Source organism: Mobula birostris, chromosome 12 (genome assembly GCF_030028105.1).
Source record: "Mobula birostris isolate sMobBir1 chromosome 12, sMobBir1.hap1, whole genome shotgun sequence".
NCBI lineage: Eukaryota > Metazoa > Chordata > Chondrichthyes > Myliobatiformes > Myliobatidae > Mobula > Mobula birostris.
In genome coordinates this window covers 45,727,424-45,755,412 of record NC_092381.1, presented here as the reverse complement: position 1 = coordinate 45,755,412, position 27,989 = coordinate 45,727,424, and the positions used below count along the sequence as shown (strand labels likewise).

Sequence of the window (27,989 nt, the reverse complement as noted above, 5' to 3'; positions counted from 1 at the left end):
TTACAGAGTTTTAAAGACAACACCTCCTCTTGATGAGACTATATAAAACACTAATAGAATTGTTTTTTTGCTTCCAGTGATATAGTGGTATTATTGAATATACTAATAGTCTCCATAGCAGGACAGATTTTAGAAAGGGTATAACATAATAGGATGTTTGATAAAGTTTTTAAAAAACCCATAAGAATAAAAAGAATCTTCTTTTATTCATTGATGCAGATTATGGGGTGATTTAGAGATCTGATAGAAATAATGCAACCGTCAGACCAACAGATAAAAGTAGACCACTTCTAGTGATTGGAAAGCATCAAAAAAACAATGTGAGACTGGAATTCACTGCCATGTTTAAGGGGTAAGGAAGAAAATTGATGTCCATGGTTACTTTGGATAGTGTTCTGGGTTGAAGGGACTTGGACCTGCTGGATTAGCTATAACACAAGCTGTTTGCTTGCCTGCAGGTAAATAGTGATGTTGGCTGAGCATATGGTTTATTTCTATGTAACATCAGTGTTCACTTGTACATTCAATAATGAATGCTCTCACTGTAAGGGGATCTCATTTCTGTAGCGAATGAAGCAAAGTATCTGTTGCTAACAGATCATGTTGAGTTCAAGCTGGAACTAGATGAAGTCTGGGTCATTCGGGAGGTTGAGGTATTGATAGACAGGACATACGGGGAGGTGGTTACACTCAAGCTGCAGGACGTAGTAACTAAGTGAGCATTAGGATGGAGAAAGGAGATAGACAGCCAATGCAGAGTACCTCTATGGCCTTTCCCCTCAACAGTAGGTATACTGCTTTGGATACTGTTGGGTTGATGACCAAGCAGAGGAAAGCTACAGGCATCTGGTCTCTGGTACTTAGTCTGACTCTGTGGCTGAGAAGGGAAAGAGGAGAAGACACGAGCTGTAGTGATAGGAGATTTGTTGGTTAGGGAACAGAAAGGATGGTTTGTTGCCTCCCACGTGCCAGAGTCAGGGACATTTTGGATTGAGTCCAAGCATTGTTAAGTGGGAAGATGAGCAGCCAGAGATCATGGTCCACATTGGTATCAATGACATGGGTTTGAGGGTGACGAATCCTGCAAAGTGAGTTCAGGTGCTAATTTAAAGGATGGGATCTCCAGGGATGTGATCTCAGGGTTACTACCCATGCAGGGGGATGGGAACCAGAGCACCAGAACAGTTAGCGAAGAGGTTGTAGAAAAAGATGTTATGGGATTATATTATATACCACTTACCAGTCCACAGGATTTAGAGGAGCAAATTTGTAGAGAGATCGCAGACTGTTGCAAAAAACATAAGGTCGTGGTAGAAGGTGATTTTACCTTTTCACATATTGATTGGGACTCCCATACTGTAAAAGGCCTGGATGAGAAAGTGTTAGTTAAGTGTGTTCAGGAAAGTTTCCATAATCAGTACATAGAAGCTCCAACTAAAGAGAGAGAGATACTAGATCTATTAAGAAATGAGACAGGGCAGGTGACAGAAGTTTGTGTAGGGGAACACTTTACATCTTGTGATCGTAATGCCATTAGATTCAAGGTAATTATTGAAAAGGTCATTGGGTTGAGGTTCTAAATTGGAGAAAGTCCAATTTTGATGGTATCAGAAAGAATCTGACAAGTGTGGATTGGGATAGGCTGTTTTGGCAAAATTGTACTTAGCAAGTGGGAGGCCTTCAAAAGTGGAATTTTGAGATACAGAGTTTATATGTTCCTGTCAGAATAAAAGGCAAGGATATCAGGTTTAGAGAACCTTGGTTTTTGAGAGATATTGAGGCCCTGGTTAAGAAAAAAGATGGAGGTGCATAGCAGGTACAGGCAGGCAAGAAAAAATGAGGTACTTGAGTATAAGAAATGCAAGAGAACATTTAAGAAGGAAATCAGAATGGCTAAAAGAAGGCATGAGGTTGCTCCAGCAGACAAGGTGAAGGAGAATCTTAAGGGGTTCTACAGATATGTTAAGAGCAAAAGAATTTCATGGGACAAAATTGGTTCTCTGGAAGATCAGAGTATGGAGTCAAAAGTGATGGGGGAAGTCATAAATGGATTTTTTGCATGTGTATTTACTTGGGAGACGGACACAGAGCCTACAGATGTGAGGCAATGCAGCAGCGAGGTCATGGACCTTTAACAGATTACAGAGGAGAAGGTGCTTGTGTCTAGAGGTGAAGTAGGATGGATAAATCCCCAGGGCCTGATAATGTATTCCCTCAGGCCGTGTGGGAAGTTTGTGCAGGAATTACAGGAGCCCTAGCAGAGATATTTAAAACAACTTTGGCAACGGGTGAGGTGCTGCAGGATTGGAGCATAGCTAATGTTGTTCTATTGATTAAGAAAAGCTCAAAGAATAAGCCAGGAAGTTATAGGCCAGTGAGCCTGACGTCAGTAGTGACTAAGTATTGGAAGGTATTCTAAGAGACTGGATATAAAAGGACAGATTAGAGATAGTCAATGTGGCTTTGTGCATGTTAAGTTGTGTCTAACCAATCTTAAAGAAGTTTTTTGAGGCAGTTACCAGGAAAGCTGATGAAGGCAAGGCAGTGGATGTTGTCTACATGGACCTTAGCAAAATGTTTGACAAGGTCCAGTAGGGGAGTTTGATCAGGAAGCTTCAGTCACTTGGCATTCAAGATGATGTAATAAATTGGATTAGCCAGTGAAAGAAGCCAGAAAGTGGTTGTAGATGGTATGTTTTTCTTCAGAATTTCCCTGTATCTTGCTGCACTCATTTTACCCTCTACCTTTCACAGCCTTGTAGGGCCTACTGCTGCATCAAGTATCCCCACAGCATTATGCAGCCACCACTTGGGAGGGTAGGATAAGGTAGGGATGGTGTGTTTTTGATGATGTGCAATGTTTGACTTATGCCAAATGTAACGTTTAGTCTGATGGCCAAAAAGGTCAATTTTGCTTTAATCATGCCATAGAGCTGCCTTCCAGCTGACTTCAGAGTCTCCCACATGCCTTCCGGCAAATTTTAGCAGAGATTTCATTGAGTTTTTTTTTCAACAATGACTTTCTCTTTGCCACGCTCCCATAAAGCTGCAAATGGTGAAGCACCTGCTAACAGTTGTTCTATGCACAGTCTCTCCATCTCAGCCACTGAAGCTCATAACTCCTCCAGAGTTGTCATAGGTCTCTTGGTGGCCTCCCTCACTAGTTCCCTTCTTGCACAGTCACTCAGTTTTTGAGGATGGTCTGCTCTAGGCAGATTTACAATTGACATGTGACATATTTTTTCCATTTCTTGATGATTGACTTAACTGTACTCCAAGGGATGTTCCGTGACTTGGAAATTTTCTTGTATCCATCTCATGACTTTTGCTTTTCAATAACCTTTTCCTGGAGTTGGTTGGAGTGTTCTTTTGTCTTTGTGGTGTAGCTTTTGCCAGCATACTGATTCACCAGCAGTTGGACCTTCCAGATACAGGTGTATTTTTACTACAGTCAATTGAAGCACATTGACTGCACACAGATCTCCAAAAACAGATCTCTATTTAACTACAGTCAGCCCTTCGTATCTGCGGGTTCCACACCCGCGGATTCAACCAACTGCAGATCGAAAATATTCGAAAAAAAAATTCCAGAAAGTTCCAAAAAGCAAAACTTGAACTTGCCGTGCACTGAGCACTACACTGAATCCACTCAAATGAAGTGATGTATAGGCTGTAGCCTCCCGCCATTTCACAGATCCTCACTCTCTCTCCAGCACTCATCGTTTGAGCATTGTTCGCCTCACGTCTTGTTCGTTCACTACTTGTGTTGTGAGCGAGAGGAAGGAGTTTGAGGCTAGTAAGGGATGGCTGGCTGGCTATGTAAAGTGCTACAGCCTCAAGAACTTAAAGATCACAGGAGAATCGGCATTGGCTGATGCCGAGGCAGCATCAGTGTTCCCAGAAGAGCTACAATGGTTGTGTCTGTACTGAACATGTACAGACTTTTTTTCTTGTCATTATTCCCTAAACAATACAGTATAACAATTATTTACATAGCATTTACATTGTATTAGGTATTATAAGTAATCTAGAGATGATTTAAAGTATACGGGAGGATGTGCGTAGGTTATATGCAAATACTATGCCATTTTATATAAGGGACTTGAGCATCGGCGGATCTTGGTATCCGCCGGGGGGGGGGGGGGGGGGTCCTGGAACCAATCCTCCGCGGATACCGAAGGACGACTGTAATTATGTGAATTTTAAAACCAGTTGGCTACATCAGTAATGATTTGGTGTGTCATATTAAAAGGGGGTGAATACTTTTGCAATCAATTATTTTGTGTTTTATATTTGTAATTAATTTAGATCACTTTGTAGAAAGAGTCACTTTGACACAAAGAAGTCTTTTTCTGTTGATCAATGTCAAAAAAGCCAAATTAAATCCACTGTGATTTAATGCTGTAAAACAATAAAACATGAAAACTTCAAGGGGGGGTGGTGTTTGATTACGTTTGATAGGCACTGTATGTCTCAGCATAAGTTTCTGCTGATGAATGCAATTCCTTTCACTTTTGTGCCTGAAGTAGTTTGTATTTTGGAAAATAGATCTTTGTGTTGAATATTTATTAATATAATATTGTCTTTCTGTAATCTGTTAAAATTCAGATTGAATTGTAATCACCCTCCATTCATTAAACATCATGTGTAGTCATCAGGAGGGGGGGAAAAGATGAACACCAAAGCTGAACGTAGGTTGCATGCTGTTCAGAGGACAAGTTTGATAAATGCTAACTATAGCCTGGATTAGAAAATATAATTGCCAGTTACATCGTCATTCTTAGTATTTTCTTTCCCACTGTATTTAAAGTCTTTCCTTTATTTGTTGAAAGCTCTCTTTTTTTGATAGCTTTCTTTGATGACTCCTTAATTGTGCAGAAGAGTGTCAGTAATAAACTACTTGTCAGAGTGCCTTGTAATTTAGGGACAATAACAGATTTGCAAAACCAAGAACTTGTCACTACGTTGAGAGTTTTATTATTAGTTGTGTTATACCAATTGGTTGCATGTGACTTTTCTCTTTGCAGAAGCCTGACAAACTTCTGATTTTTCTTCAATTACCGGGTAAGTCCTTTTGAGAGCAGAGGGGCTGGAGTTAATTAATCTAACTAGAATATTCAAAAATGCTATTTATAATCTGGCTCCTAAATATTAAATCATTACATTCAGTAAATGGCAAATTTCAAATTGCATCTCAATTTTGAAATTAATGCTCTTATTAAATAAGAATTGATTATAATTTTTTCATTGGTCTGAAGTTAACAATTTCTCAACCAGTATGCAAAAAGATTGAACCAGTGTACCAACTAGCTCAAAATACATTGAAAGAGTCCCATAGAATTCAAAGCTGCATTTTCTGCAACCATAAGCATCACTTTCAGCTCTTCCATTTGATTTATGCTTTCAAAACGTTTAAGATGGGTGAATTGCCTTGATGAAACACCACTTTGCTGCTGCTTTTTTGGGAGGTTCCACCAATCATTCTTGCAGATAGATTTGTTCACCTTTTGTAACTCTGGACACAATGAAAATAAATAATCTGGTTTATATTAAAAGGCAAAAGGATTATGAGGATCTAATGCTTGGCAATTGAGTTGGGAAGAGTGAAAATAGAGTCCAAAACAATTGAGTTGCCATGGAGTGATGTGTGGTCTCTGGCAATCACGTTGAATGTGTAAGCCTTGTATCTTCAGTTTCTTAGTTTCCTGATTGATTTGGGAATGCCTGATGAATTCCTTACCTGCACTATCATAAGGTGGTGAAGTCCAGTTGTAACATTCTGAATGTCTTCCTGCTAAAATTAGTTACATTTAACAAATAGAGTAAATCTTTCTGAAATGGGAGAGGAAAGTAAGGCACTAGTTGCTTACATTGTAATAGTTGGAATAATTGTGCACGTTTATTCATGTTTTTGCTATAGATTTATGTTTTAATTGGCCATTTCTTATGACCATAAGGCCATAAGACATAGGAGCAGAATTAGGCCATTTGACTTATCGCATCTGCTCCACCATTCCAACATGGCTGATTTAGTGTCCTTCTCAATCCTGTTCGCCTGTATTCTTCCCATTGATGGGCCTGATTAATCAAGAACCAATCAACCTTTGCTTTAAATATACTCAATGACTTGGCCTCCACAGTTGTCTGTGGCAATGAATTCCACAGACTCACTGTCCTCTTCCTCATCTCTGTTCTAAATGGACGTTCCTCTGTTCTGATGCTATGCCCTCTGGTCCTAGACTCCTCCAGTAAAGGAAACATCCTTGCACATCCACTCTATCTAGGCCTTTCAATATTTGATAAGCTTCAGTAAGATCCCTCCTCATTCTTCAAAATTCCAACAAGTACAGGGCCAGAGTCATCAAACGCTCTTCATAAGTTAACCTTTTCTTTCCTGGAGTCATTCTCACGAACCTCCTCCGGACTCTTCAGTGCCAGCACATCCTCTCTTAGGTAGGGTGCCCAAAACTGCTCACAATACTCCAAGTGCACTCTGACCAGTGCCTTAAAGCTTAAACATCACATCCTTGCTCTTGTATTCTAGTATTTTCAGATGTATACTTTTGTTATATATTGCAAATTTTATTGACAGCTCTCTGAGTCATATTGGCTTATCTATTTGTACTTATCTGACTTGATGTGTACAGAAGATTTGCAGTTAGTGATTGGTTAAACATGTCTCCCATGGTGGTTAATTGCATGTAAGAATCAGGTGAAATTATAAACTTGTTGTTCAAAAGTAGTAAGCCTTTAATGCTTTCAAGATTCATTTGCAATTTATTAGATTGAATGTTAAATTAATATCAGGGTAACAATTACAAATGTATAAATAAAATTTAAAAGATGTGTGAAATTGAAGGTGCTCTCCAACTTCGTGCCTGTATAAGTGAACATTTTTTTAACTGATAGACGACAGTTTTTTGTAACTGAGAACTTTTAAAGGTGAGTTGTATACACACTGAGACTAAGTGGTTGATACTAAGGGATCACTGTATGGAGCTGTATTTTTCATTTCATGTGAACAAGCGGAACTCCTGTTAGATGCATGTATTGGTGTGGTGGGATGTGAAGTGGGAAGAATGCTCAGAGATAAATGAAAGGAAGTGATACCCAGTATATGCACTAACAGTTTTCATTTGTAATTGTGTGAAAATATCAATACGTGCCATTAACATTAATATTTATGTAGCCTGTAGTGGGAAAGATTAATTCTGCTGTATGGTAAACTAGGTTGAAGATTGTAAAACAAAACACAAAATATTGGAAATACTCAGAAGGTCAGATAGCATCTCTGGGGAAAGGAAAAGGGTTAATGAATCATCCTTCATTAGAACTGGAAATGAGGATGTTTTAAGTTGCAGAGAGGTGGCGAGAACAGGGAATATTTGTGATAGAATGCTGACGAAACTTAATACAATAATTACCTTAAAACTGGCTACTAAAGAAAAGAAGAAAAAGCTAAATAGAAACGATGGTTGAGTCACATCTGTGGATAGAAGAAAAGGGTGGTTATTTGAAACTGATAAACTTAGTATAAGTCCTGAAGACTGCAACATATGCATATGGAGGAGAGGTGCCGTTACTTGTGCCTACATTGAGCATTGTTGGGGAAGTGTAGGTTACTAAAAATCAAGATGTCAGAGTAGGGATGAGGCAAAGAATTAAAATGACAGGTTAATTGGAAGCTTGGATACTCTTGTGGATCAAGCAGAGATGTTTTTCAAAGCATTTATCCAGTCTATATTTGGTCTGTCCACAGTAGAGGAAGCTGTGTGCCATTAAACTGGAAGAAGTGCAAGTTCATTATTTCTTCACGTGGAAGGACCATTTGGGTTTTTGGAGGGTGATTGTTGGCGATATAGAAGGAAAGTGGTGTATCTCCTCCTGTTTGTTACATAGAATAGAGTTGTGAGGAAGGGCGTGTTTGGCGATGGAAGAAGGGATTAAGGATCCATGGAGGATATGAGCCCTTGGAATGCTGAAAGGGGAGGGGAAAATACTGTATATCTGTTTATGAGATCTTGTATAAGGTGATGGAAATTCTAAAGATGTCATCGAAGTTGTGGTTGTTAGAATGGAAAATAGGGACCAGGAGAACCCAATCCTTGTCCTATCTAGGAGGAATGTGTGTGAGCAAAAGTGTAGGAAATAGACAAGGTGTGATTGAGAGTTTGGTCATCTGTGTTGGAGGGGAAGCTATGGTTAAAGTAGAAGGAAGAAATCTTAAGGACACTAGAGTGGAAAGAATCATTGTGGGAGAAATACAAAGAAATGGCGAAATGGAATTCTTACAGACAGCAGGGTGACAATAGGTGCAGTAAAGATGGTCGTGGGAGTCATTGGCTTATAATAGATATTGGTCACAACCTACTGGGGATGAGGTGGAAATGTCAAGAGAGGGAAAAAATTAGAATTATACCATATGAAAGTGGCTGCAGGCTGCATTTTGGCAAAAAAGGTAAGAAAATTTTGATTGAATACAGAAAGAACCGCGAGTACAGTGATTAATGTAAGAGAAATGAAAAGTGAGATCTCAGTAACTCTTGCTTTCCAGAGTACTCAGGAACTCTATTATCTAGCTCTCTTAAAAAAAAAGGTCCCCTCAAGATTAAATATCTGATTGAAAGCGCTTGCATGTTAATTGTGGATTGCTTCCTTCCTTGCCCACTTGCTAAATTTCCTGGTGTCACTCTGCATAAGTTTGCTTTCAGTAGGATGGGTAATGGCTTGCTGCATATCCCTACCTTTGGCTGTGAATGCTCAAAGCAACTAAAATAATTTTTAATCTCCATCCACTGCACGCAATATTTTGAAATTTAAAATAAAAACTTCATTAAAAATTTGAGAAGCTGCTGGGGAAAGGTTCTTTACTTATGTCTATCCTTAAAACAAAAATATCACTATCATTTTCCTTCACTATTTTGTCCGTTCCCCTTTTCTGCTTTTTCAGGGTCATGGACTTTCTTTGTGATTTTACTCAATTTATATTGTTTTCCTGTTATCTAGTTTTGTTTGCCACTGAGCAGGTATATTTTTTTAAATCTTTTTTATAATCAGTTTGAATATTTTTTCAGTAATTTGTATTCTTGTTGTGCAATGTAAATTTGATACTACCTCTTGAAAATTTTAAGTCTTTTATGTAACTTGTGTAATGAGTATTGCTGATTTTGTTTTGTATAAAATTTGTTTCTAGTAAAAGTAATTATTTCAAGTTAATTACTATCATTTTTCTTTGTATTAGATTTATTTGTTTATGTACTTGCCGTGATACTTATACTCATATTAATTATTATGAATTGTTATGGCCATTATGAACATACTTAAGTTTTGATGCTGTAAGTATCGATCATTTAAGTTGCTCATAATTCTGTTCTGTTTTCATGCAATTATAGCTTTGTTTTTGACCTTCCCTTGCAGCCAAATCCATCAAATAAACTAGCAATAATACATATTTTGGGTCTGTTGTCCAATTTGTTTACCACATTGGATATCAGTCACCATGACGATGAGCCTGAAGGCAGTGAAGCAAAGAAAAAACCCACCTTGCAAGGACCTAACCCAGTAAGTACTAGCAGTGGTACTAACATGGGATTCTCATGACTTGATCGTACTCTTTTTAGAAAAAAGAATGCTGTTTATGTAAACAGGGACTTGTTTGTGGGGAATTTTGTGTTTTATAAATTCAATCCAAGATTCAAAATAAACTACAAAATGTGATGATTTCCCCACAGGTTGTGGTGGTTCTCCAACAAGTCTTCCAACTAATACAGAAAGTTCTGTCTAAATGGCTGAATGATGCTCAGGTTGTTGAGGTAAGATAAATCGTAGAGTAATGTTAGTTCTGTGGTTTGTTTTCAATGTTGACTTAAGATTCATGTTTTTGTATATACAGCGTGGCTTTTAAAAGGAAAGAAAATATCAGTCAGCTGTGTTTCTAAGCTTGTAGCTTTTCTGTACATCAAGTAATTTTCAGTGTTAGGGTGTTATATTTGCAAGTTATGTCAGTGCATCAGTACAAAATGTAATTTGAATTTGTATTTAATTTTTTTTGTTTGTTGGAGTAACAGTTTACATTTTTGTAGCACCTTTTTGCATTCAAAATATTACTGGTATAATCAGTCAAAGTGCATGTCAGATAAAGGACGTTGGAAGAGTGACCACCTTTGGTCAAAGTGTGAAGAGGAAAGTTGAATTGGAATTGGTTTATTATTGTCATATGTATTGAAGTACAGTGTTTTTTGTGTACTGATCATACAGATCAAACATTACACGGTGCTTTGAGCTAGTACAAGGTACCATTATAAAAGAATGGCAAATAGTACGTATTAGCTACAGAAAAAGTGCAGCGCAGGTAAGCAGTAAGATTGTGAAGTTAAGAGTCCATCTAATTGTACTAGGGAATCATTCAATAGTCTTACAACAGTGGGGTGGAAGGTGTCCTTGAGCTTCCTGGTATGTGGTTTCAGGCTTTTGTATCCTCTGCCCAATGGATTGGGGTGAAGAGAGCATGTCTGGCATGGGTGGGGTCTTTGATTATGCTGTGTGCTTTACTGAGGCAGCAAGAGTTAACAAAGTCCATGGAGGAGAGACAGGTTTCTGTGATGTGTTGGGCTGTGTCCACAACTCTGCAGTTTCGTATGGTCATGTGCAGAGCAGCAGCTGTACCAAGCCATGATGCATCCATGTAAGACTCTGTGTGGTGTAGCGATAAAAATTGGTAAGGATCAACAGGGACATGCCAAATTTCTTTAACTCCCTGAGGAAATCGGAAGATTGCTGAACTTTCTTGGCTGTTGCGTCTAGGTGGTTGGGCCAGGACAGGCTATCAGTGATGTTCACTCCTTGGAACTTGAAGCTGAAAGGAAAGTGGGGAACTTCATGGCTAGATATCTTAAACCATGACTTCCATGAGAAGGTGGGGGATTGCATTTGTGCTATATGAGTACAGCATGAAGTTCAGGATTTGTACAGATGGAGGAGAATGTAGGTATAGAGTCACACTTTTGATTGCCTATCCAGACATTGCTTTCTTTGTCCAAATGGTTACTTAGTTTTCTACTTTACTTTATAGTATGGGACTTCCATTTGCATGAACGACTTTGTTACTGCAGGTTAACTTTCATGTTGATCTCTCAGAATTACCTTTAAAGGAAGATAGTATGCATTGATGAGCTAGTTACCTGGTAACAATCAATATTAAATTACTGCTGGTCAACTTTGGTGTTGTCTGTTTATCTGCATTTACTGTAGCTATAGCCTTAGTTGGTGCAACACACACAAAATGCTGGTGGAACGCAGCTGTCCAGGCAGCATCTATAGGAAGAGGTACAGTTGACGTTTCGGGTCGGGACGAAGGGTCTCGGCCCGAAACGTCGATTTTACCTCTTCCTATAGATGCTGCCTATGGGAAGTTGGAGAAGATCTTAAAAACCTCACTCTGCATAAAGCTCTAGATTGTTTAGAATGGTGTTCTACATTTTAGCTAATGTTATTCATCAGTGCCTTAAAGTGGTTAGAATTTGACCTCTCCGACATTCTGTTCTCTGCCGGATCCACGCCTTCCACTGCCGGTTCTTCATATTCCTCGTATTCAGTAAGGATCAGAAGATTGCCCGTCTCCAGACAGCAGATTCTACCGGCCCCGGGCTGTGATCTCTGCTGCTTCCTGTTCTGCCCTCGATTACTTTGGACTCCCCCAGATTACGGATCTCGCCGACTCCATCCCCGACCCCGACAGCCCAGTGACACCACTATTGCCAATGATCTCTGGATTCCACTACTATCAATGCCAGTTCCTACGACCCCAGACACCTTCAGATGGCTAATTGTGCAGCCTTTAGCTCCGGCTCCAGCCTACTTCTTCAGCAAGTATTCCACACCCTGTGCTGAAGACTCCTCCTGCCTTCAACCCTCTTCTTCTTGTTAGTCACCCCGCTCTGGTTCTTTTCATCTTGAATTGCCAAAGAGACATCAACTTTCTCGACTTCAGCACTCCTCTTTCCTTCTCCAATCTTAGCCCCACTGAACATACTGCTGTCCACTCCCTCTGCACCAATCCCAACCTTACCATCAAACCTGCAAACAAAGGGAGTGCTGTTGTAATGTGGCGCACTGACGTCTCCCTTGCTAAGGCCAGGCGACAACTCTCAGACACCTCCTCATTCCTACTCCTTGAAGAGGACCCCACTCCGGGCTATCAGAAGACCTGTCTCTGACACCATCACTGACCTCATCAACTCTGGAAAACTCCCATCTACTGCCACCAAATTCAGTTCCCTTACCCCACACTGCTTGCTTCTACCTCCCATCCAAGATCTACAAACCTGACTGGGTAGGCCTATTGTCTCTGCATGCTCTTGCCCCACTGAACTCGTGTCCTCACATCTCAATTCCATTTTATCCCACTTCATTCAATCCCTTCCCACCTACATCAGCGACACTTCTCATGCCCTCGATTGCCCAAATAACTTTCAATTCCCTGACCCTGACCACTTCATCTTCACCATGGATGTTCAGTTACTATACACTTCTATCACCCATCAAGAAGTCCTCAAAGCTCTCTGCTTCTTTCTTGACAAAAGAACCAACCAATCTCCCTTCTCCACCACCTTCTTCTGTTTGGCAGAATTGGTCCTCATTCTCAACAATTTTTCCTTCAGCATCTCCCACTTTCTCCAAAATCGAGGGGTAGCCATAGGCACTGGCATGGTGCCCAGCTGTACCAGCCTGTTCATTAACTATGTAGAACAGACAATGTTCGAAGCCTTCCCTGGTTATACTCCCCAACTCTTCCTCCACTACACCGATAACTGCATTGACGCTGCCTCATGCACTCATGCTGAACTCGTCAATTTTATCAACTGTGCTTCTAACTTCCACCCTGTCCTTAAATTCACTTGATCCATCTCTGACACCTCTCTCCCCTTTCTCAATTCTCTGTCTCTATCTCTGGAGAGAAACTGTCAACTGACGTCTTTTATAAACCTACTGATTCCCACAGTTATCTCAGCTATAGCTCTACCCATCCTCTCTTTCATGTACATCCGTGCTCACCCTATCTTCCCGCCATCTTAATAGTGATAGTTCCTCTTGTCCTTACTTACCCCCCCATCAGCCTCTGCATCCAATACACTATCCTCCACAAATTCAGCCATCTCCAAAGGGATCCAACCACTAAATATATCTTTACCTTACCCCACCTACCTGCTTTCAACAGGAATTGCTCCCTGTGCGATTCCCTTGTCCATTCATTGCTCCCCAGTAGTCTCCCTCTTGGCACTTATCTCTGCAAGTGGCCCGTGCTACACCTGCCCATACATCTCCTCCCTCACCTCCATTCATGGCCCCAGTGAGGCAACACTTTACCTATGAATCTGCTGCAGTTGTTTATGGTGTCCGGTGCTCCTAATGCGGCCTCCCTGACATTGGTGAGACCTGTCGTAAATTGGGGGACTGCTTCATCGTGCACCTTTGCATCATTTGCCACAAGTGGTACTTCCCGATGGCCAAACATTTTAACTCTGGTTCCCATGTCGGTCCATGGCCTCCTCTCGTGCCAAGCTGAGGTCACTCTCAGGGTTGAGGCCAACACCTTGTCTGGGTAGCCTTCAGCCTAATGGCATGAATATTGGTATTTTCTTTCAGTAACAAAAAACACCCTCCCCTTCCTATGTTCCCCTTTCTGACCTTTTACCTGTTTTCACCTGCCTATTACTTTCCCCTGGATCCCCACCCCATTCCCTTTCTCCTACAGCCCACTCTCCTCTCCTATCAGATTATTTCTTCTCCAGACCTTGATCTTTTCCACCCACCTGGTTTCACCTATCACCTTCCAGCTAGCCTCCTTTCCCTCCTTTCCCTCCTTTCCCTCCTTTCCCTCCTTTCCCTCCTTTCCCTCCTTTCCCTCCTTTCCCTCCTTTCCCTCCTTTCCCTCCTTTCCCTCTTCCCTCCTTTCCCTCTTCCCTCCTTTCCCTCCTTTCCCTCCTTTCCCTCCTTTCCCTCCTTTCCCTCCTTTCCCTCCTTTCCCTCCTTTCCCTCCTTTCCCTCCTTTCCCTCCTTCCCCCTACCTTTTTATTATGACACTTTCCCCCTTCCTTCTCAGTCCTTAAGAAGGGTCTCGGCCTGAAACTTCGACCATCTATTCATTTCTGTAGATGCTGCCCCAGCTGCTGAGTTCCCACAGCATTTTGTGTGTGCTATGTGTTGCTTTGAATTTGATGGTATAAAACTAGTACACAGTCTTTAATCTCAGGGTGAGTGTTGTAAATAAATGTGTGTCTAACACTGTACAAATGCAATACTAAACGTTTCAATGAATGGTTGTTATAAGGGGGGATCTGTTGGAGTAGAGTAAGTAATAAAGGTGAAAGAGAAGAATAATTTCTCCTTGTTGATAAATAGAAGGCTAACAAGTGAACAAAGGCATCATACTTGCATAGAGGCATGTTTAAGACAAAAATAGATCAATATTTGAAAAAAATTTGAAATGATGCTTTTTGTAGGGAAAAATCAGGGCTGTTAATCAGTGGCAAGTGCAGAGAATTAGTGTTGCTGGGAGGAGCTATTTGGCCTTCAACCTACCAGATGTTTAAAAGACTAGATAAAGTGGATGTGGAGAGGATGTTTCCTCTGGTGGGGGTATCCAGAACTGGAGGACACAGCCTCAAAATTGAGGGGTGACCTTTTAGAACAGAGGTAAGGAGGAACTTTTTTAACCAAAGTGTGGTGAATCTGTGGAATGTTCTGCCACAGGCTGCAGTGGAAGCCAAACCCATGGGTGCATACAGAATAGAAGTTGATATGTTCCTGATTGGTTGGGGCATCAAGGGATATGGTGAGAGGGCTGGTGTATGGGGTTGAATGGGATCCAGGATCAGCCATGATGAAGTGGGCTCGATGGACTGAATGGCCTAATTCTGCTCCTATGTCTTATAGTCTTGTGGGCTATTGTAAAGTTATTTTTTTCTACTATAGGATATACTTCAATTTCACCACATGGACCATACACCCGAATGATCCAATGAATCCATCTGTAGAAAACTTTTTTCTCTGCCAGGTCTGTAAGTAACACTACAGGTCTGCAAGTCTAATGTCAGTATTAGGGAAATTATTGGAAAACATTCTGAAAGACAGAAATCTGCACCTGGAAAGACGGGGACTAATTTAAGGTGGTCACCAATGAGATTGAAATTTTTGATGAGCTAACCAAATGTTTTAGCTCATGGAGTTGATGTGAACTACGTGGACTTCATAAGGCCTGTGACAAGATCTTGTGTGGGGAAACTAGCAGTTCATGGAATCCATGGTAAATTAGCAAATTGGATGCAAAATTTTCTTTGTGATAGGTGGGCATGTACACGGCAGGCTGAACAGCCCGTTTCTATGTGGTATGACTCTGTTTAGGGCTAACAAGCAATTCATAATATGTTTTACGAATGTTATGAGACATACTATATTTGAAAATTGATGATTACACTGTTACTCAGTAATTGAACTTCGATATTTATGAATGATACAGAGGAAATGCTTTAAAACTGCCGGCCACAAAACTTAAAATTCTCATTGTGTTCATGTACCTTTGTGGGCTTGACCCCATCTTGGTAACTTTCTCTGGGCATCTTGAAACATCTATACGTCGTACTCACAATTTGATCTGTCCTCTGGCTCTAGTTCATCGATTGTGATTGCCAGCATCCTGAGACTCTGTTTCTTGTCCCCTTGGTTACAGCCCAGCAATTCAAAAATGACATGTCCATTGCTAATATTTTCTGTCCATTAACCAGTCCTCAGTCAATATTGCCACAAGAACAATCTCTCACTCATTGTCAGCAAGACCAAGGAGCTGATTATTGACTTCAGAAGGAGGAAACTGGAGATCCATGAGCTAGTCCTCCTTGGAGGATCAGAGGTGGAGAGGGTCAGCAACTTTAAATTCCTTGGTGTAATCATTTCAGGGGATCTGTCCTGGGTCCAGCATGTAAGTGCCATTACAAAGAAAGCATGGCAGTGCCTCTACTTTCTTGGAGTTTGTGACAATGCAGCATGTCATCTAAAACTTTGACAAACTTCTATAGATGTATGAGGGAGAGTATATTGACAGGTTACAACACATTTTGGTATGGAAATAGCAATGCCCTTGAATGGAAAACCCTCAAAAAGTAGTGGATATGGCCCAGTTCATCATGGGTAAAGCCCTTCCCACAACTGCATACATCTGCACAGAGCACTGTCGCAGGAAAGCAGCGTCCATCATCAAGGACCCCTATCATCCAGGCGACGCTCTCTTCTCGCTGCTGCCATCAGGAAGGAGGTACAGGAGCCTCAAGACCCACACCACCAGTTTCAGGAACAATTATTACCCCTCAGCCATCAGGCTCTTGAACCAGGGGATAGATTCACTCACCCCATCATTGAACTGTTCCCACCACAACCTATGGACTCACTTTCAAGACCTGCACATCTCATGTTCTCAATACTTATTGCCTATTTGTTAATAATAATAATAATAAGAAAGCCCTTAACTCCGAGTGGAGTCATCGGGACGCTGTCATGATGGCATTTTTTTAGCAGGCTTTCTTATTTTTATGAGGCTGAGTTTCTAGCTTGATGCTCAACCCAGCACGGATGGAAAGCGTGCAAGGGAGCTGGCTGGATTCGAACTCGGGAGCCTTCGCTCCGAAGTCCGGTGCTGATACCACTTCGCCACCAGCTGGCTATTTATTAATAATTATTACAGGTTTCCCCCGCCATCCAAAGGTAGAGCGTTCCTATGAAGCGGTTCGTAAGCCGAAATATCGTGAAGCGAAGAAGCAATTACCATTTATTTATATGGGAAAATTTTGTGAGCGTTCGTAGACCCAAAAATAACCTACCAAATCATGCCAAATAACACATAAAACCTAAAATAATAGTAACATATAGTAAAATCAGGAATGATATGATAAATACACAGCCTATATAAAGTAGAAATACTTCTCTACAACGATTGCCTGCACAGATCTCCGTAGTGAAAATCTCATGCAAGCGCTGTTGGCATAAACGCGCTCTCCAGTAATCTTTAAACTATGAAGCTGCCAAATCTACCAAATAACATGTAAAAATACACAACCTATATAAAGTGGAAATAATGTACGTACAGTGTAGTATTGCTTAGCGGAATTGGGAAAACAGCGCCGAGCACACTGATGATGGTGTGTTAGACTGAGTCGTCGCAGGCTGGGTGATGCAGTGGCCCCCACCCTCCGGGCCGCCGACGTGATACATTGCTGCGAAGAATGCAGCGGTAGCTGGGAGGCACACAGCACATCGTTAAGAAAAAAGCTGAAATAAACATGCTAATTAATTAGGTGCTGCCTGGCAGGTAAATGTCGGCGCAGATCAGAGGCGATTGCTGATTGCATCGCCTGTGATCTGGGCGGACAATTACGTGCTAGGCGGCACCTAATTAATTAGCATGTTTATTTTGGCTTTTTTCTTAAAGATGTGCTGTGTGCCTCCTGGCTACCGCTGCGTTCTTCGCGAATCGGTACAGTATCTGTCCAGGGCCTGGGTGTTGGGGTGGTGGGACACGGGGGTGTCATCTTGTCGTCTGTTTCCATTAGAGCAGGCAGCTTATCTTCGATGCCCGCCTCGATGTCGAAGGTCGAGGTTCGTCGTCTGCTGTGGCTGATGTGGAAGGCTTGCTTGACTGCTGAGCCTCGCGCATTTTTCTATCATACAGTTGTTTGTAAGCACTCAATCCATCCTGCAAATGTCCCCTAAACCTACATACCCTTTCAAAATTAGAGTCGTACTTTATCATTGCAGCAAAAATCTCACGCAGTTGCTTCACTTTCTGCATTCGGTTGCATTCGATTTCAATTGTTATCCTTTGCTCTTCCAATTGCATCAGCTCTCCATCTATCAGTTCTTGGTCATGGGATGCCAAAACCTCTTCGACATCATCTTCGTCAACTTCCACAAGCCAAACTCACTTTGTCCTTGCTTCGTTCACCACGATCGAAACGCTTAATTATGTCTAGTTTTACGTTAAGTGTAACACCCTTACTCTTTCAGGCTTTTCCGACACCTTAGAACTCATCTTGCTAACGGCTGCTCAATGCAACGTGTTTAAGCAATGCCGTTCCGAATCCGGGGCAGAGCGGCTGCTTGGGGCGCGCTCTGATTTTTTATCGCGCGCTGCCTTTCTTCGTAACAGTGAAAACACTTTCTGAAAGCGAAAACAGGGTACTAATGTAGGTCTTTCGTAACAATGAGGTTTCGTAGGGCGAACATACGAAAAGCGGGGGACACCTGTATTATTTTCTTTTTGTATTTGCACAGTTTGTTGTCTTTTGTACGTTGGTTGTTTGTCCATGCTGTTGCGTGCGTTGATTGATTCTAGTTGTGTTTCTTATATTTACTGTGAATGCTCACAAGAAAATGAATGTCAGGGTTGTATCTAGTTACATATAACTACTTTGATAATACATTTACTTTGAACTTTTGATCTTTGATTTTTTTTTCAAATATGCCACATTATACTTTATACTTTATTGTCGCCAAACAATTGATACTAGAACGTACAATCATCACAGCGATATTTGGTCCTTTATAATCTACTAGATGCAATGCTAAAAATCTCTTAAGAGATTTGTTAACGCAGGATGTCCCTTTATAAATTATTAGTTTTAAGTGTTCTCTCATATCTTTCCTACTAAAGTCAGGTAAATGTTGGTAGTTCTCAATTTTGTCTCCCTTTCCTTTCTTAAAAAGAGATTTTATTTATTTTTCACTCTTTGCTCTAATATTGTATTTGCCTTGTTGGCTGGGAAGGTTCTCGGTTGTATTTTTGTGCTTTAAAGCGATATTAGTTGTAAAATATTTGTTCTTTAAAGAAGGCTTCTATTTGGCTTTGTTTGTCAAGATCTTTATTGTAAGAAACATTCTAATTTTTCCTTTGCTATTTTAATAATTGAGGCTTTATCATTCTTTTTAGGCTGTTTGCGCAATCTTCGAAAAGTCTGTGAAAACTCTTCTGGATGATTTTGCTCCGATGATCCCACAGCTTTCAGAAATGCTGGGTCAGATGTACAGTACTATTCCACAGGCATCTGCATTGGAACTAACACGCCAGGTAGAATCAAAGCTTTTTTTAAAAAATAAAATAAGATATTTTTCCATTTAGATTTTTTTTCTTATTCTGTGGAATTAGAGAAACATTTATGTTTTTTCTGATAAATACACTTTTCCATTCCTTTGGCTGGTTGCCTGTGCCATATGTACAGGCAAACTTATTTTGATCATATAAGTGAATTAACACAAGCACATAATGAAATAACTAACCATTATGTGGACTAAAACAACTTTTAAGCTATAACACCAGTTTGTCGTTCATGCAGGTTTTAGAGGGGACAGAAGGAGTCATGAAAACCTGAACTATGATTTTAAGCACCAGGCTCTTGAGTATACTTCTGTTAAATTCTTTTGGATTCACTACTGTTCAATACAAATTTTCACATCCAAAATATGGTGCTTCTTTGGTTCATCTCAAATATAGCCCAAAGTACTGAAAAAAGCAGAAAAAGTATAAATGAACCAAGTATCACTGATGAAATTTGATTAATTTGAACTTTTAAATTTGATTAATTTGAATTTTGAAGTTTTAAACTGAACCTTATGAGGAAAGATTGAGCTGGAGCTTTTTTCTTTGGAGTGAAGGAGAATGCGAGGTCACTTGTTAAAGGTGTATTAAGGTTATGAGAGGGATAGGTATGGACGTCCTGCGCCTTTCTCCCAGGGTGGCATTGGTCAATTACCAGAGGACATCTTTTTAAAGTGAAAGGACTAAAATTTAGAGAAATCAGAGATAGGTGCTTGGAATTCTGCTATGTCCAGTGGTCTGTGGAGCACCCTGCCGGTAGTGCCGGTACAGACTGTTGTGTTGTGCATTCAACACACTACTATTGTAATGCATAGTTTATTTGAGTTACTGTCAGCTTGAACCAGTCTGGCCATTCTCCTCTTATCAATGTGATTATATTCAAACAAAAAGATAACAGTTAACATATTAAAAACAAATTAGGGTGAAGATTTTCTAGTAAAATGTAACTTAACTTTCTCTTTGCTTTCTCAAACCAAACTGTACAATCTCCTTTGAGATCAGTAGAATGACAGCTCTTCTGGTATAGGATCCTACATCAGCTCCTGTATTAGTGTAGGGTCTCAACTAAAAGCTCAATGTATCCCTGTTGCTTTCACAGGTATTGGTTGATCTGCTATTTTTCCCAGCAGGTTAATTTATGTTCCAGATTCCAGCAATTCCAGCCTTTTGTTTCTCAGTAAAATTTGTATCAGTAAACTGAATCTGTCACCGTTAGAATTTCTACATTTGACAGTGGCTGAATGCTAATTGTTCCAACTGGAATCACAGATAGTAGCTTTTGAGATGGAGGCCCTTCACATTATTTCTGTTTTGATGTGCTATCTGAACCGCTGAATGTTTTCCACATTAACAATAATTTGTTTTTGCGTAGTCCAGACTTGGTGCAGGAACCTACTGCCCTAAACTAGCATGTAAAGTATAATGACTTATTTCTACAGTAGTGTTTGTCATATCCTTTATGGAAATCTAAGTGTAGCATATGGATTAGTTCCCCTTATCAACAGCACATCTTTCTTCTTTTAAAAAAAAATCCTAATAATTTGTTCAGATGTAAATTGTGTCTTTTGCAAGTAGAATTCTTCACTCTCAATTGAAGATGAATTTGGAAAGCACGGTTAAGTAAGGCCATATATTAATCAAATAAGTGCATTGAACAAGAACTCAGAGCAGCATTTCTAAATGGCTGCACCCAATCATGGCAATGTCTGTAGCTATTTTTAAATTGATTTAATTGTTCTTTGTGGCTCCATGCGATAGTTATTTATTAACAGAATCATGGTTATTATCACTAACGTATGTCATGAAACTTGTTTTGTAGCAGCAGCACAGTGCAATACATTAAAAATTACTATTTTATATAAACTAAATAGTGAAAAAGAGGAATAGCGAGGTAGTGTTCATGGGTTCATGGACCATTCATAAAACAGATGGCAGAGGTAACAGTCTATTCCTAACATATTGAATGTGGTTATTCATCTATATTTTCTCCATGGTAGTAATAAGAAGAGGGCATATACAAGGTAGTGAGCATCCTTAATGATGAAATCTGCCCTTTTGAGGCATCGTCTTTTGAAGATGCCCGCAGTCGTGGGAAGGCTTATGCCAGACTGAGTCGACAACCCTCAGCAGCCTCTTTGATTCTGCACAATGGAGCCTCCATTTTAGGTGGTGATATAACCAGTCAGAATGCTCTCCAGCATATATCTGTAGAAATTTGCTAGAGTCTTTGATGACATACCAAATCTTTGTGATTTCATCAATTTGTTGGCCTAGGATGGATCCTCTGAGATATTGATGCCAGAAACTTGAAGCTGCTCTACTTTTCACCACTGACCCCTGAATGAGGACTGGTGCGTGTTCTCCTGACTCTGCTTTCCTGAATTCCAGAATGAGTGCAACACCATCCAACCTGCTGATCCATCTCTACGTCTTCCCAATGCCATCTGAGGTTCTGTCAACAACTGTGGTGTCATCGGTATATCTATAGATGGTGTTTGAGATGTGCCTAACCACGCAAGTCTTTAGTGTAGAGAGAGAGGAGAGAGTGAGTAGTGGTCAAAGATACTTTTAGAAGGAATTATGAAGCCATGCTAGTGAAAAAGCAATTAAAAAGAATTAGAAGTGTACCATTATCTTGGTGAGGTACTCACCGAATTGACATTCTTAATGCATTCTATTCTACTCCAGTCCCAATTTGCATAACGTGCAGGATGTGCTCCAGATTAATATTTTCAAGGTCACTGTTCATTAATGGTTTTTATTGAGTTTCTGTTTTCTGTTTGATCTAGCTCCTTTATTTTCCTTACGTGACTACAAATGTATTGTTTACTTGGGTTATTCTCTTTTTCAGCTAGTGCACATATTTGCCACTGATTCAACTCATTTTGTCCCAGTAAAGGCTCTGTTCCTCCTTGTCACTTCTGTGACCCTCTCAATCTTCCAACAAGGTAGGTCATCATACTTTTAAATTTGAATCATTTTGACATACCTAATGTGTGCTGCTATGTTTTTTTTTTGCTTGTCTTTCAACCATAGTGATCATACTGGTGGGTTTTCTTGTATGTTTCCCGGTTTCATTGCTATTCAGTGAGGTTTATGCAGCCACGTAATCCTCCCTGAATCTTAAAGTTACTTAATATTTACTGTAATTAGCAATGAAAAATTACCATTTTACATATATGATGCAAAAATAAAATGTTTGATTCTTGTAAAATCACGTCTGTTTGTCTCATGACCTTGGATTTCCAATAAAACAACCGAATGTGGATAAGAAGATTATTTACACTGTTGGCAATTTCCATATGTGGTGCATTAATAATTTGTGTACTCCCAATGCCATGAAGGGAATGTTTGTATTCTTTCTGGGATGATTAAAGCACAAACCACTCTGAGGTATTATTCACTACTCTTACAGTGATTGTTTGCTGTGCAGTTTGTGAAATGGGTTGCCTATGGATGAAGAGTTAAATTCAGCCTCCACAAATTGCATATCAGCTTAGATAAGCATTTGAAAAATATATAAAATTTATTGGTGTTTGGTAGGTATGGAATTGAAAACTCAAGATAATAAGATTGGAGTGGAGAAAACAGATGGAGGTTTATTTTGGCTTCCTTATTACCTAAAAATGACTGTCTTAAAAAAATTCTTACTTATCTTATTTTTTTTAGGATATAGTTTACAACATAGGTGAGGGAAATTAGTAGATTCTAAAAAAACATTTGAGACATGGTATGTTATTAAGAGATCATAGTATTGGGATTAATGCAATAGTATGGTTCGAGGATTAGGTAAAGAGCAGAAAGTGAAACAAGGATAAGTGCATAACTTTCATATTGGTAGAAGTTTACTGTTGGGTACCACAGAATCAGTGCTAAGATGCTTTACTCTTTAGAATCTGGTATACTGATTTAAGGGACCAAATGTTATTTACTCAGTTTGTTGATAATGTCGAGTATGGAAAGGAACTAAGCTGGAAGGAAGATGCAGAATGCCTGGGAAGATGTATGTACTTTCTTGAATAAGCAAACATGAAGATGGAGGCTCAAGTGTAGCATAGAATTGTTTTTTTTATTTTTGTAGTTGGATAGAATATTGTGAATGGTGATAGTTTCTTAAATATTTGTTTTTACTGAGATCTGCATATCTGTGAGCACAAAACACAAATACAAATATTTATGGTGGCAAATTGGATGTTGACTGTTATTGCATAGGCTTTTGGAGTGGTAGAATGAGAAAGTCTTGCAATAAATGTACAGGACTTGGAGACAAAACCTCAAGCATTCTATACAGATCTTATCTCTGAATCCAATGAAATACAAACCTGGTATAACAAAAGTTTGCCAGTGATTCCTGGGAAGATGGTGCCGTCTAAGAAAGAGATTCAACCAAGCTCTGAAACCCTTAATATTGGCCCCAAGTTTCTTTATTTGATCAAATTGTTAAAAGAATATGAGGTGAAAATTGCACACACAAGGTTCAAAATCAATAATGAAGTATAATGTATACAACACAATATCTTGGAAATATCTAAGATTTAGGAAAGTCTTGATTTAGTTATTGAAAGAGCAAAAACAAAACAGTAAGCACGACACGTAGATCTGGAAGCCTTTAACTGAACAATATTTTCAAAAAAGGAGCATGTCCTGTAGACCTCAAAGTAGGTTGAGCATAATCAGCTGACGATACTAAGTACAGAAGAAAATTCAAACTTCCATATAGAACCATGAATTATCTTGGCATCAAAGCCATATTTAAGCAGAATTAAGTGCTGGATGTGGATTAAAAGGTCATAAATTTAACATTGCTTTACATGGAATGCCATCGCAGAGTCCAGAAAGGATTTCACAGCGTAATAGTTCAAAGTACTATGCTAGGGGTACTATGCCAAGTCAGATCTGACAATAGGATTGTAGACCTAATCTATTTAAATGGGAATGATGCCTTTTTTAAAGGATATATTGTACTTCGGTTCTATGTTTGTAATAAGTAACTTTCTTTTTTGTAATAATTTGCATAACTGTTAATAGTTTTTAATTGTCAGGAAAAATAGGTTTGACTAGAGGCAAAGTCACAACCCCAGGTTTGGCTTCTGTCAAAGACTGACAAGTATTTCAGAGCAGGGCCATCGCACTCCTCCATTTGATGACTACTTGCTTTGCTGGATGCTACAGGACCCATTAATCCAGTTAAGATACATCAGTGCAGTTTAGAATGGCTATTGGGTAATCATCTGGTTGGCAGATTGAATCCGACGCAATTTGACCCATTCATTTTAGAAATTAAAAATATGAGGAATAGAAGTAAAAGACCAGGCAGCATCTCTAGGAAGAGGTACAGTCGACATTTGGAGCCAAGACCCTTCGTCAGGACGAAGAGTCTCAGCCCGAAACGTCGACTGTACCTCTTCCTAGAGATGCTGCCTGGCCTGCTGCGTTCACCAGCAACTTTGATATGTGTTGCTTGAATTTCCAGCATCTGCAGGATTCCTCGTGTTTACGAAGTAAAAGAAAATCAGTTTGCAGAATCTGGAAATCTGAGATAAAATCAGAAAGTGCTTAAACACTCAGTAGTTCAAACAACATCTGTGGAAAATATATGTTTTTAGCAAAATACTTTTTAAAAATCTGTGTGAGGCTTTTCCTTAATTTTCCTTAAATCATTAGGAACAGGCATAAGCCAACAAACATTTAATGATTGTATAATCATTCACTATTTGATGGCTATATACCTGTAATTTCTCTTTTCCTCATTTCTTAATGCTTTTGGCTGCAATAACTTAACAATGTTTGATTTTTAAAATTAGCACCAATGGCCAATTTGTTCAGAACACCTATCTCCTATTTATTTATTTTAATCTTATTCCACTAAACTTTGATCTTCTGATTTCCTTCCTGGCCCTTGTGAAACTTCTATTATCAATGATCTTTCAATTTTATCTTTATCTGTTTCACCTTTGCCATATTTGCTATCCTATTCCATTTGCAGCTTTGTTTCAAATTCTCTCATCAGATTTCTGCCTTTGCTGCAGAACTTTTCAGTCAATAATCAGTTACATAAGTGATATGCGTTATAACAATGATCATGATGCATTATCCTTTATAGCCTTCTTTGTCTACCTATAATATTATTTAAAAAATCAGATTTTGAATGTTTGAATAATTAGTGTCACATTACTTGTGTATTTTGAAGTTTAGCGCATTATACTGGACTTAAATGTTCTAGATTATCATTATTTCATGATTGAGTGTAGGGAAATCTGTGCATGTGTCTGGACAAACTACCTGCATCAGGGAAGCTAAAGCACTCATTGAGAGTTGAATCCTACCAGTTAAATGTGTTTGTAAGTTGTAGTTTTCCTCTGGGTTTGTCAAGAAGATAAACCCTGTGAGTTATTTTGCTTCTACTTAAAAGTTTGATATCAATGGAAACTCTTGCTTCACTGAAATGCCAATCGATTTAGTTTGTTTGGCATAGGTATTTACTACAGTCTGTTGAAATATCGAAAATCACTTCTAATGCAATTGTAATAAATACTTATTTAATGCATTGTGAGTATTATTCAGCAAGAAACTGTAGGTACTCTAAATCTGAAGGACAGGTAACATCTATGGAGAGAGAACAGTTAGCATTTCAGGTTGATGACATACTACCAGAATCTTTTGCCAAGTTGATGAGAGGTAGTCAGACTGGTAGTTTAACTCCTGTTTTACACTGCATAAATACACTTGATCTGAATATTTCCAGAATTTTCTGACTCTAATTTATCTAGAACAAATGTGGAGAGTAAGTTTTTAAAATCTTTCCCCAGGTTGCTTTAATTTTAAGGTAATCAATGGTTAATTTGAAATGGTGAAAATAATTGCACATCTCCCCTGGTTTCCCTACTCTTTTTCTTTATCAATGTGTGGTGTTCAGGAGGTTCTAAGCTGGCAGTGGAGCTTCCAGTGACAAGATAGAAATGACTCCGCTTGCTGCTCTTTTACACTACTTTCAGATTTTCTTATGCTTTTGAGAAATGTATGAAAATAAGGTGTGTGTTCACATTTTTCAAAAAACATTTGTGATATTGCTACTACAATAGTAGTACCAGGTTTCCCCCGCCATCCGAAGGTAGAGCGTTCCTGTGAAACGGTTCGTAAGCCGGAATGTCATAAAGTGAAGAAGCAATTACCATTTATTTATATGGGAAAAATTTGTGAGCGTTTGCAGACCCAAAAATAACCTACCAAATCATGCCAAATAACACACAAAACCTAAGGTAACAGTAACCTATAGTAAAAGCAGGAATGATATGATAAATACACAGCCGATATAAAGTACAAATACTTTTCTACAATCATTGCCTGCACTGTTATCCGTAGCAAAAACCTCACGCAAGCGTTCTCGGCAAAAACACGGCGCAAGTGTTTTCGGCAGAAAATCTCACGCAAGCGCTCTCGGCAAAAACACGGCGCAAGCGTTTTCGGCAGAAAATCTCACGCAAGCGCTCTCAGCAAAAACACTCTCTCCAGTAACCTTTTAGCTATGAAACTGCCAAATCATACCAAATAACGCATAAAAATACACAGCATATATAAAATAGAAATAATGTATGTACAGTGTAGTATCACTTACGGGAATTGGGAAGACAGTGCCGAGCACACTGATGATGGTGTGTTAGGCTGAGTCATCGGAGGTTGGGGTGTTGCAGTGGCCCCCACCCTCCGGACAGTGAACCGATAGCGATCCGCGAAGAATGCAGCGGTACAGCGGTAGCCAGGATGCATCCGGCATATCTTTAAGAAAAAAGCCAAAATAAACAAGCTAATTAATTAGGTGCCACCCAGCTTGTAAATGTTGGCCCAGATACACTGATTCCTAAGCTCCGGAACCTGGCCCTTAGTACTCAGATCTGCAGCTGGATCTTCAATTTCCTCACAGACAGGACCCAGGCTATAAAAATAGGGGACAAGCTCTCCTCTACAATCACTCTGAGCACTGGTACCCCACAAGGCTGTGTACTCAGCCCCCTGCTATACTCACTGTACACCCATGATTGTGTAGCCAAGTTTCCATCAAACTCAATATATAAGGTGGCACAACAATTGTATGCCGTATCTCGGGTAATGCTGAGTTTGAGTACAAAGAGGAAATTAAGAACCTGGTGGCATGGTGCGAAGACAATAACCTATCCCTCAACATCAGCAAGGCGAAAGAATTGGTTGTTGACTTCAGAAGGAGTAGCGGACCACACGACCCAATTTACATGGGGGGTGCGCGAGTGGAACAGGTCAAAAGCTTTAAGTTCCTCAGGGTCAATATCACAAATGACCTGACCTGGTCCAACCAAGCAGAGTTCACTGCCAAGAAGGCCCACCAGTGCCTTTACTTCCTGAGAAAACTAAAGAAATTTGGCCTGTCCCCTAAAACACTCACGAATTTTTATAGATGCACCGTAGAAAGCATTCTTCTAGGGTGCATCACAACCTGGTATGGAAATTGTCCTGTCTAAGACCGAAAGATGCTGCCGAAGATCGTGAACATGGCACAGCACATCACACAAACCAATCTTCTGTCCTTGGACTCAACTTACACCGCACGCTGTCAGAGCAGTGCTGCCAGGATAATCAAGAACACGACCCACCCAGCCAACACACTTTTCGTCCCTCTTCCCTCCGGGAGAAAGCTCAGGAGCTTGAAGACTCATACGGCCAGATTTGGGAACAGCTTCTTTCCAACTGTGATAAGACTGCTGAACGGATCCTGACCCGGACCTGGGCCGTACCCTCCAAATATTCGGACCTGCCTCTCAGTTTTTTTGCACTACCTTACATTTTTCTATTTTCTATATATGATTTATAATTTAAT

The 27,989-nt window shown here is 39.8% G+C and overlaps 1 protein-coding gene across 2 annotated transcripts in view; it reads left to right on the top strand.

Moving 5' to 3' along the window:
* Positions 1-27,989, top strand: part of ipo13b (importin 13b) — a 144,355-nt gene that overhangs the window by 85,669 nt on the left and 30,697 nt on the right. For both annotated transcript variants that reach the window (XM_072273724.1, XM_072273723.1), the window contains 4 exons: positions 9,418-9,561; positions 9,732-9,812; positions 18,977-19,114; positions 21,993-22,089. In XM_072273724.1, coding sequence (XP_072129825.1) covers positions 9,418-9,561; positions 9,732-9,812; positions 18,977-19,114; positions 21,993-22,089 — 460 coding nt within the window. The remainder of the gene's footprint in view (positions 1-9,417; positions 9,562-9,731; positions 9,813-18,976; positions 19,115-21,992; positions 22,090-27,989) is intronic.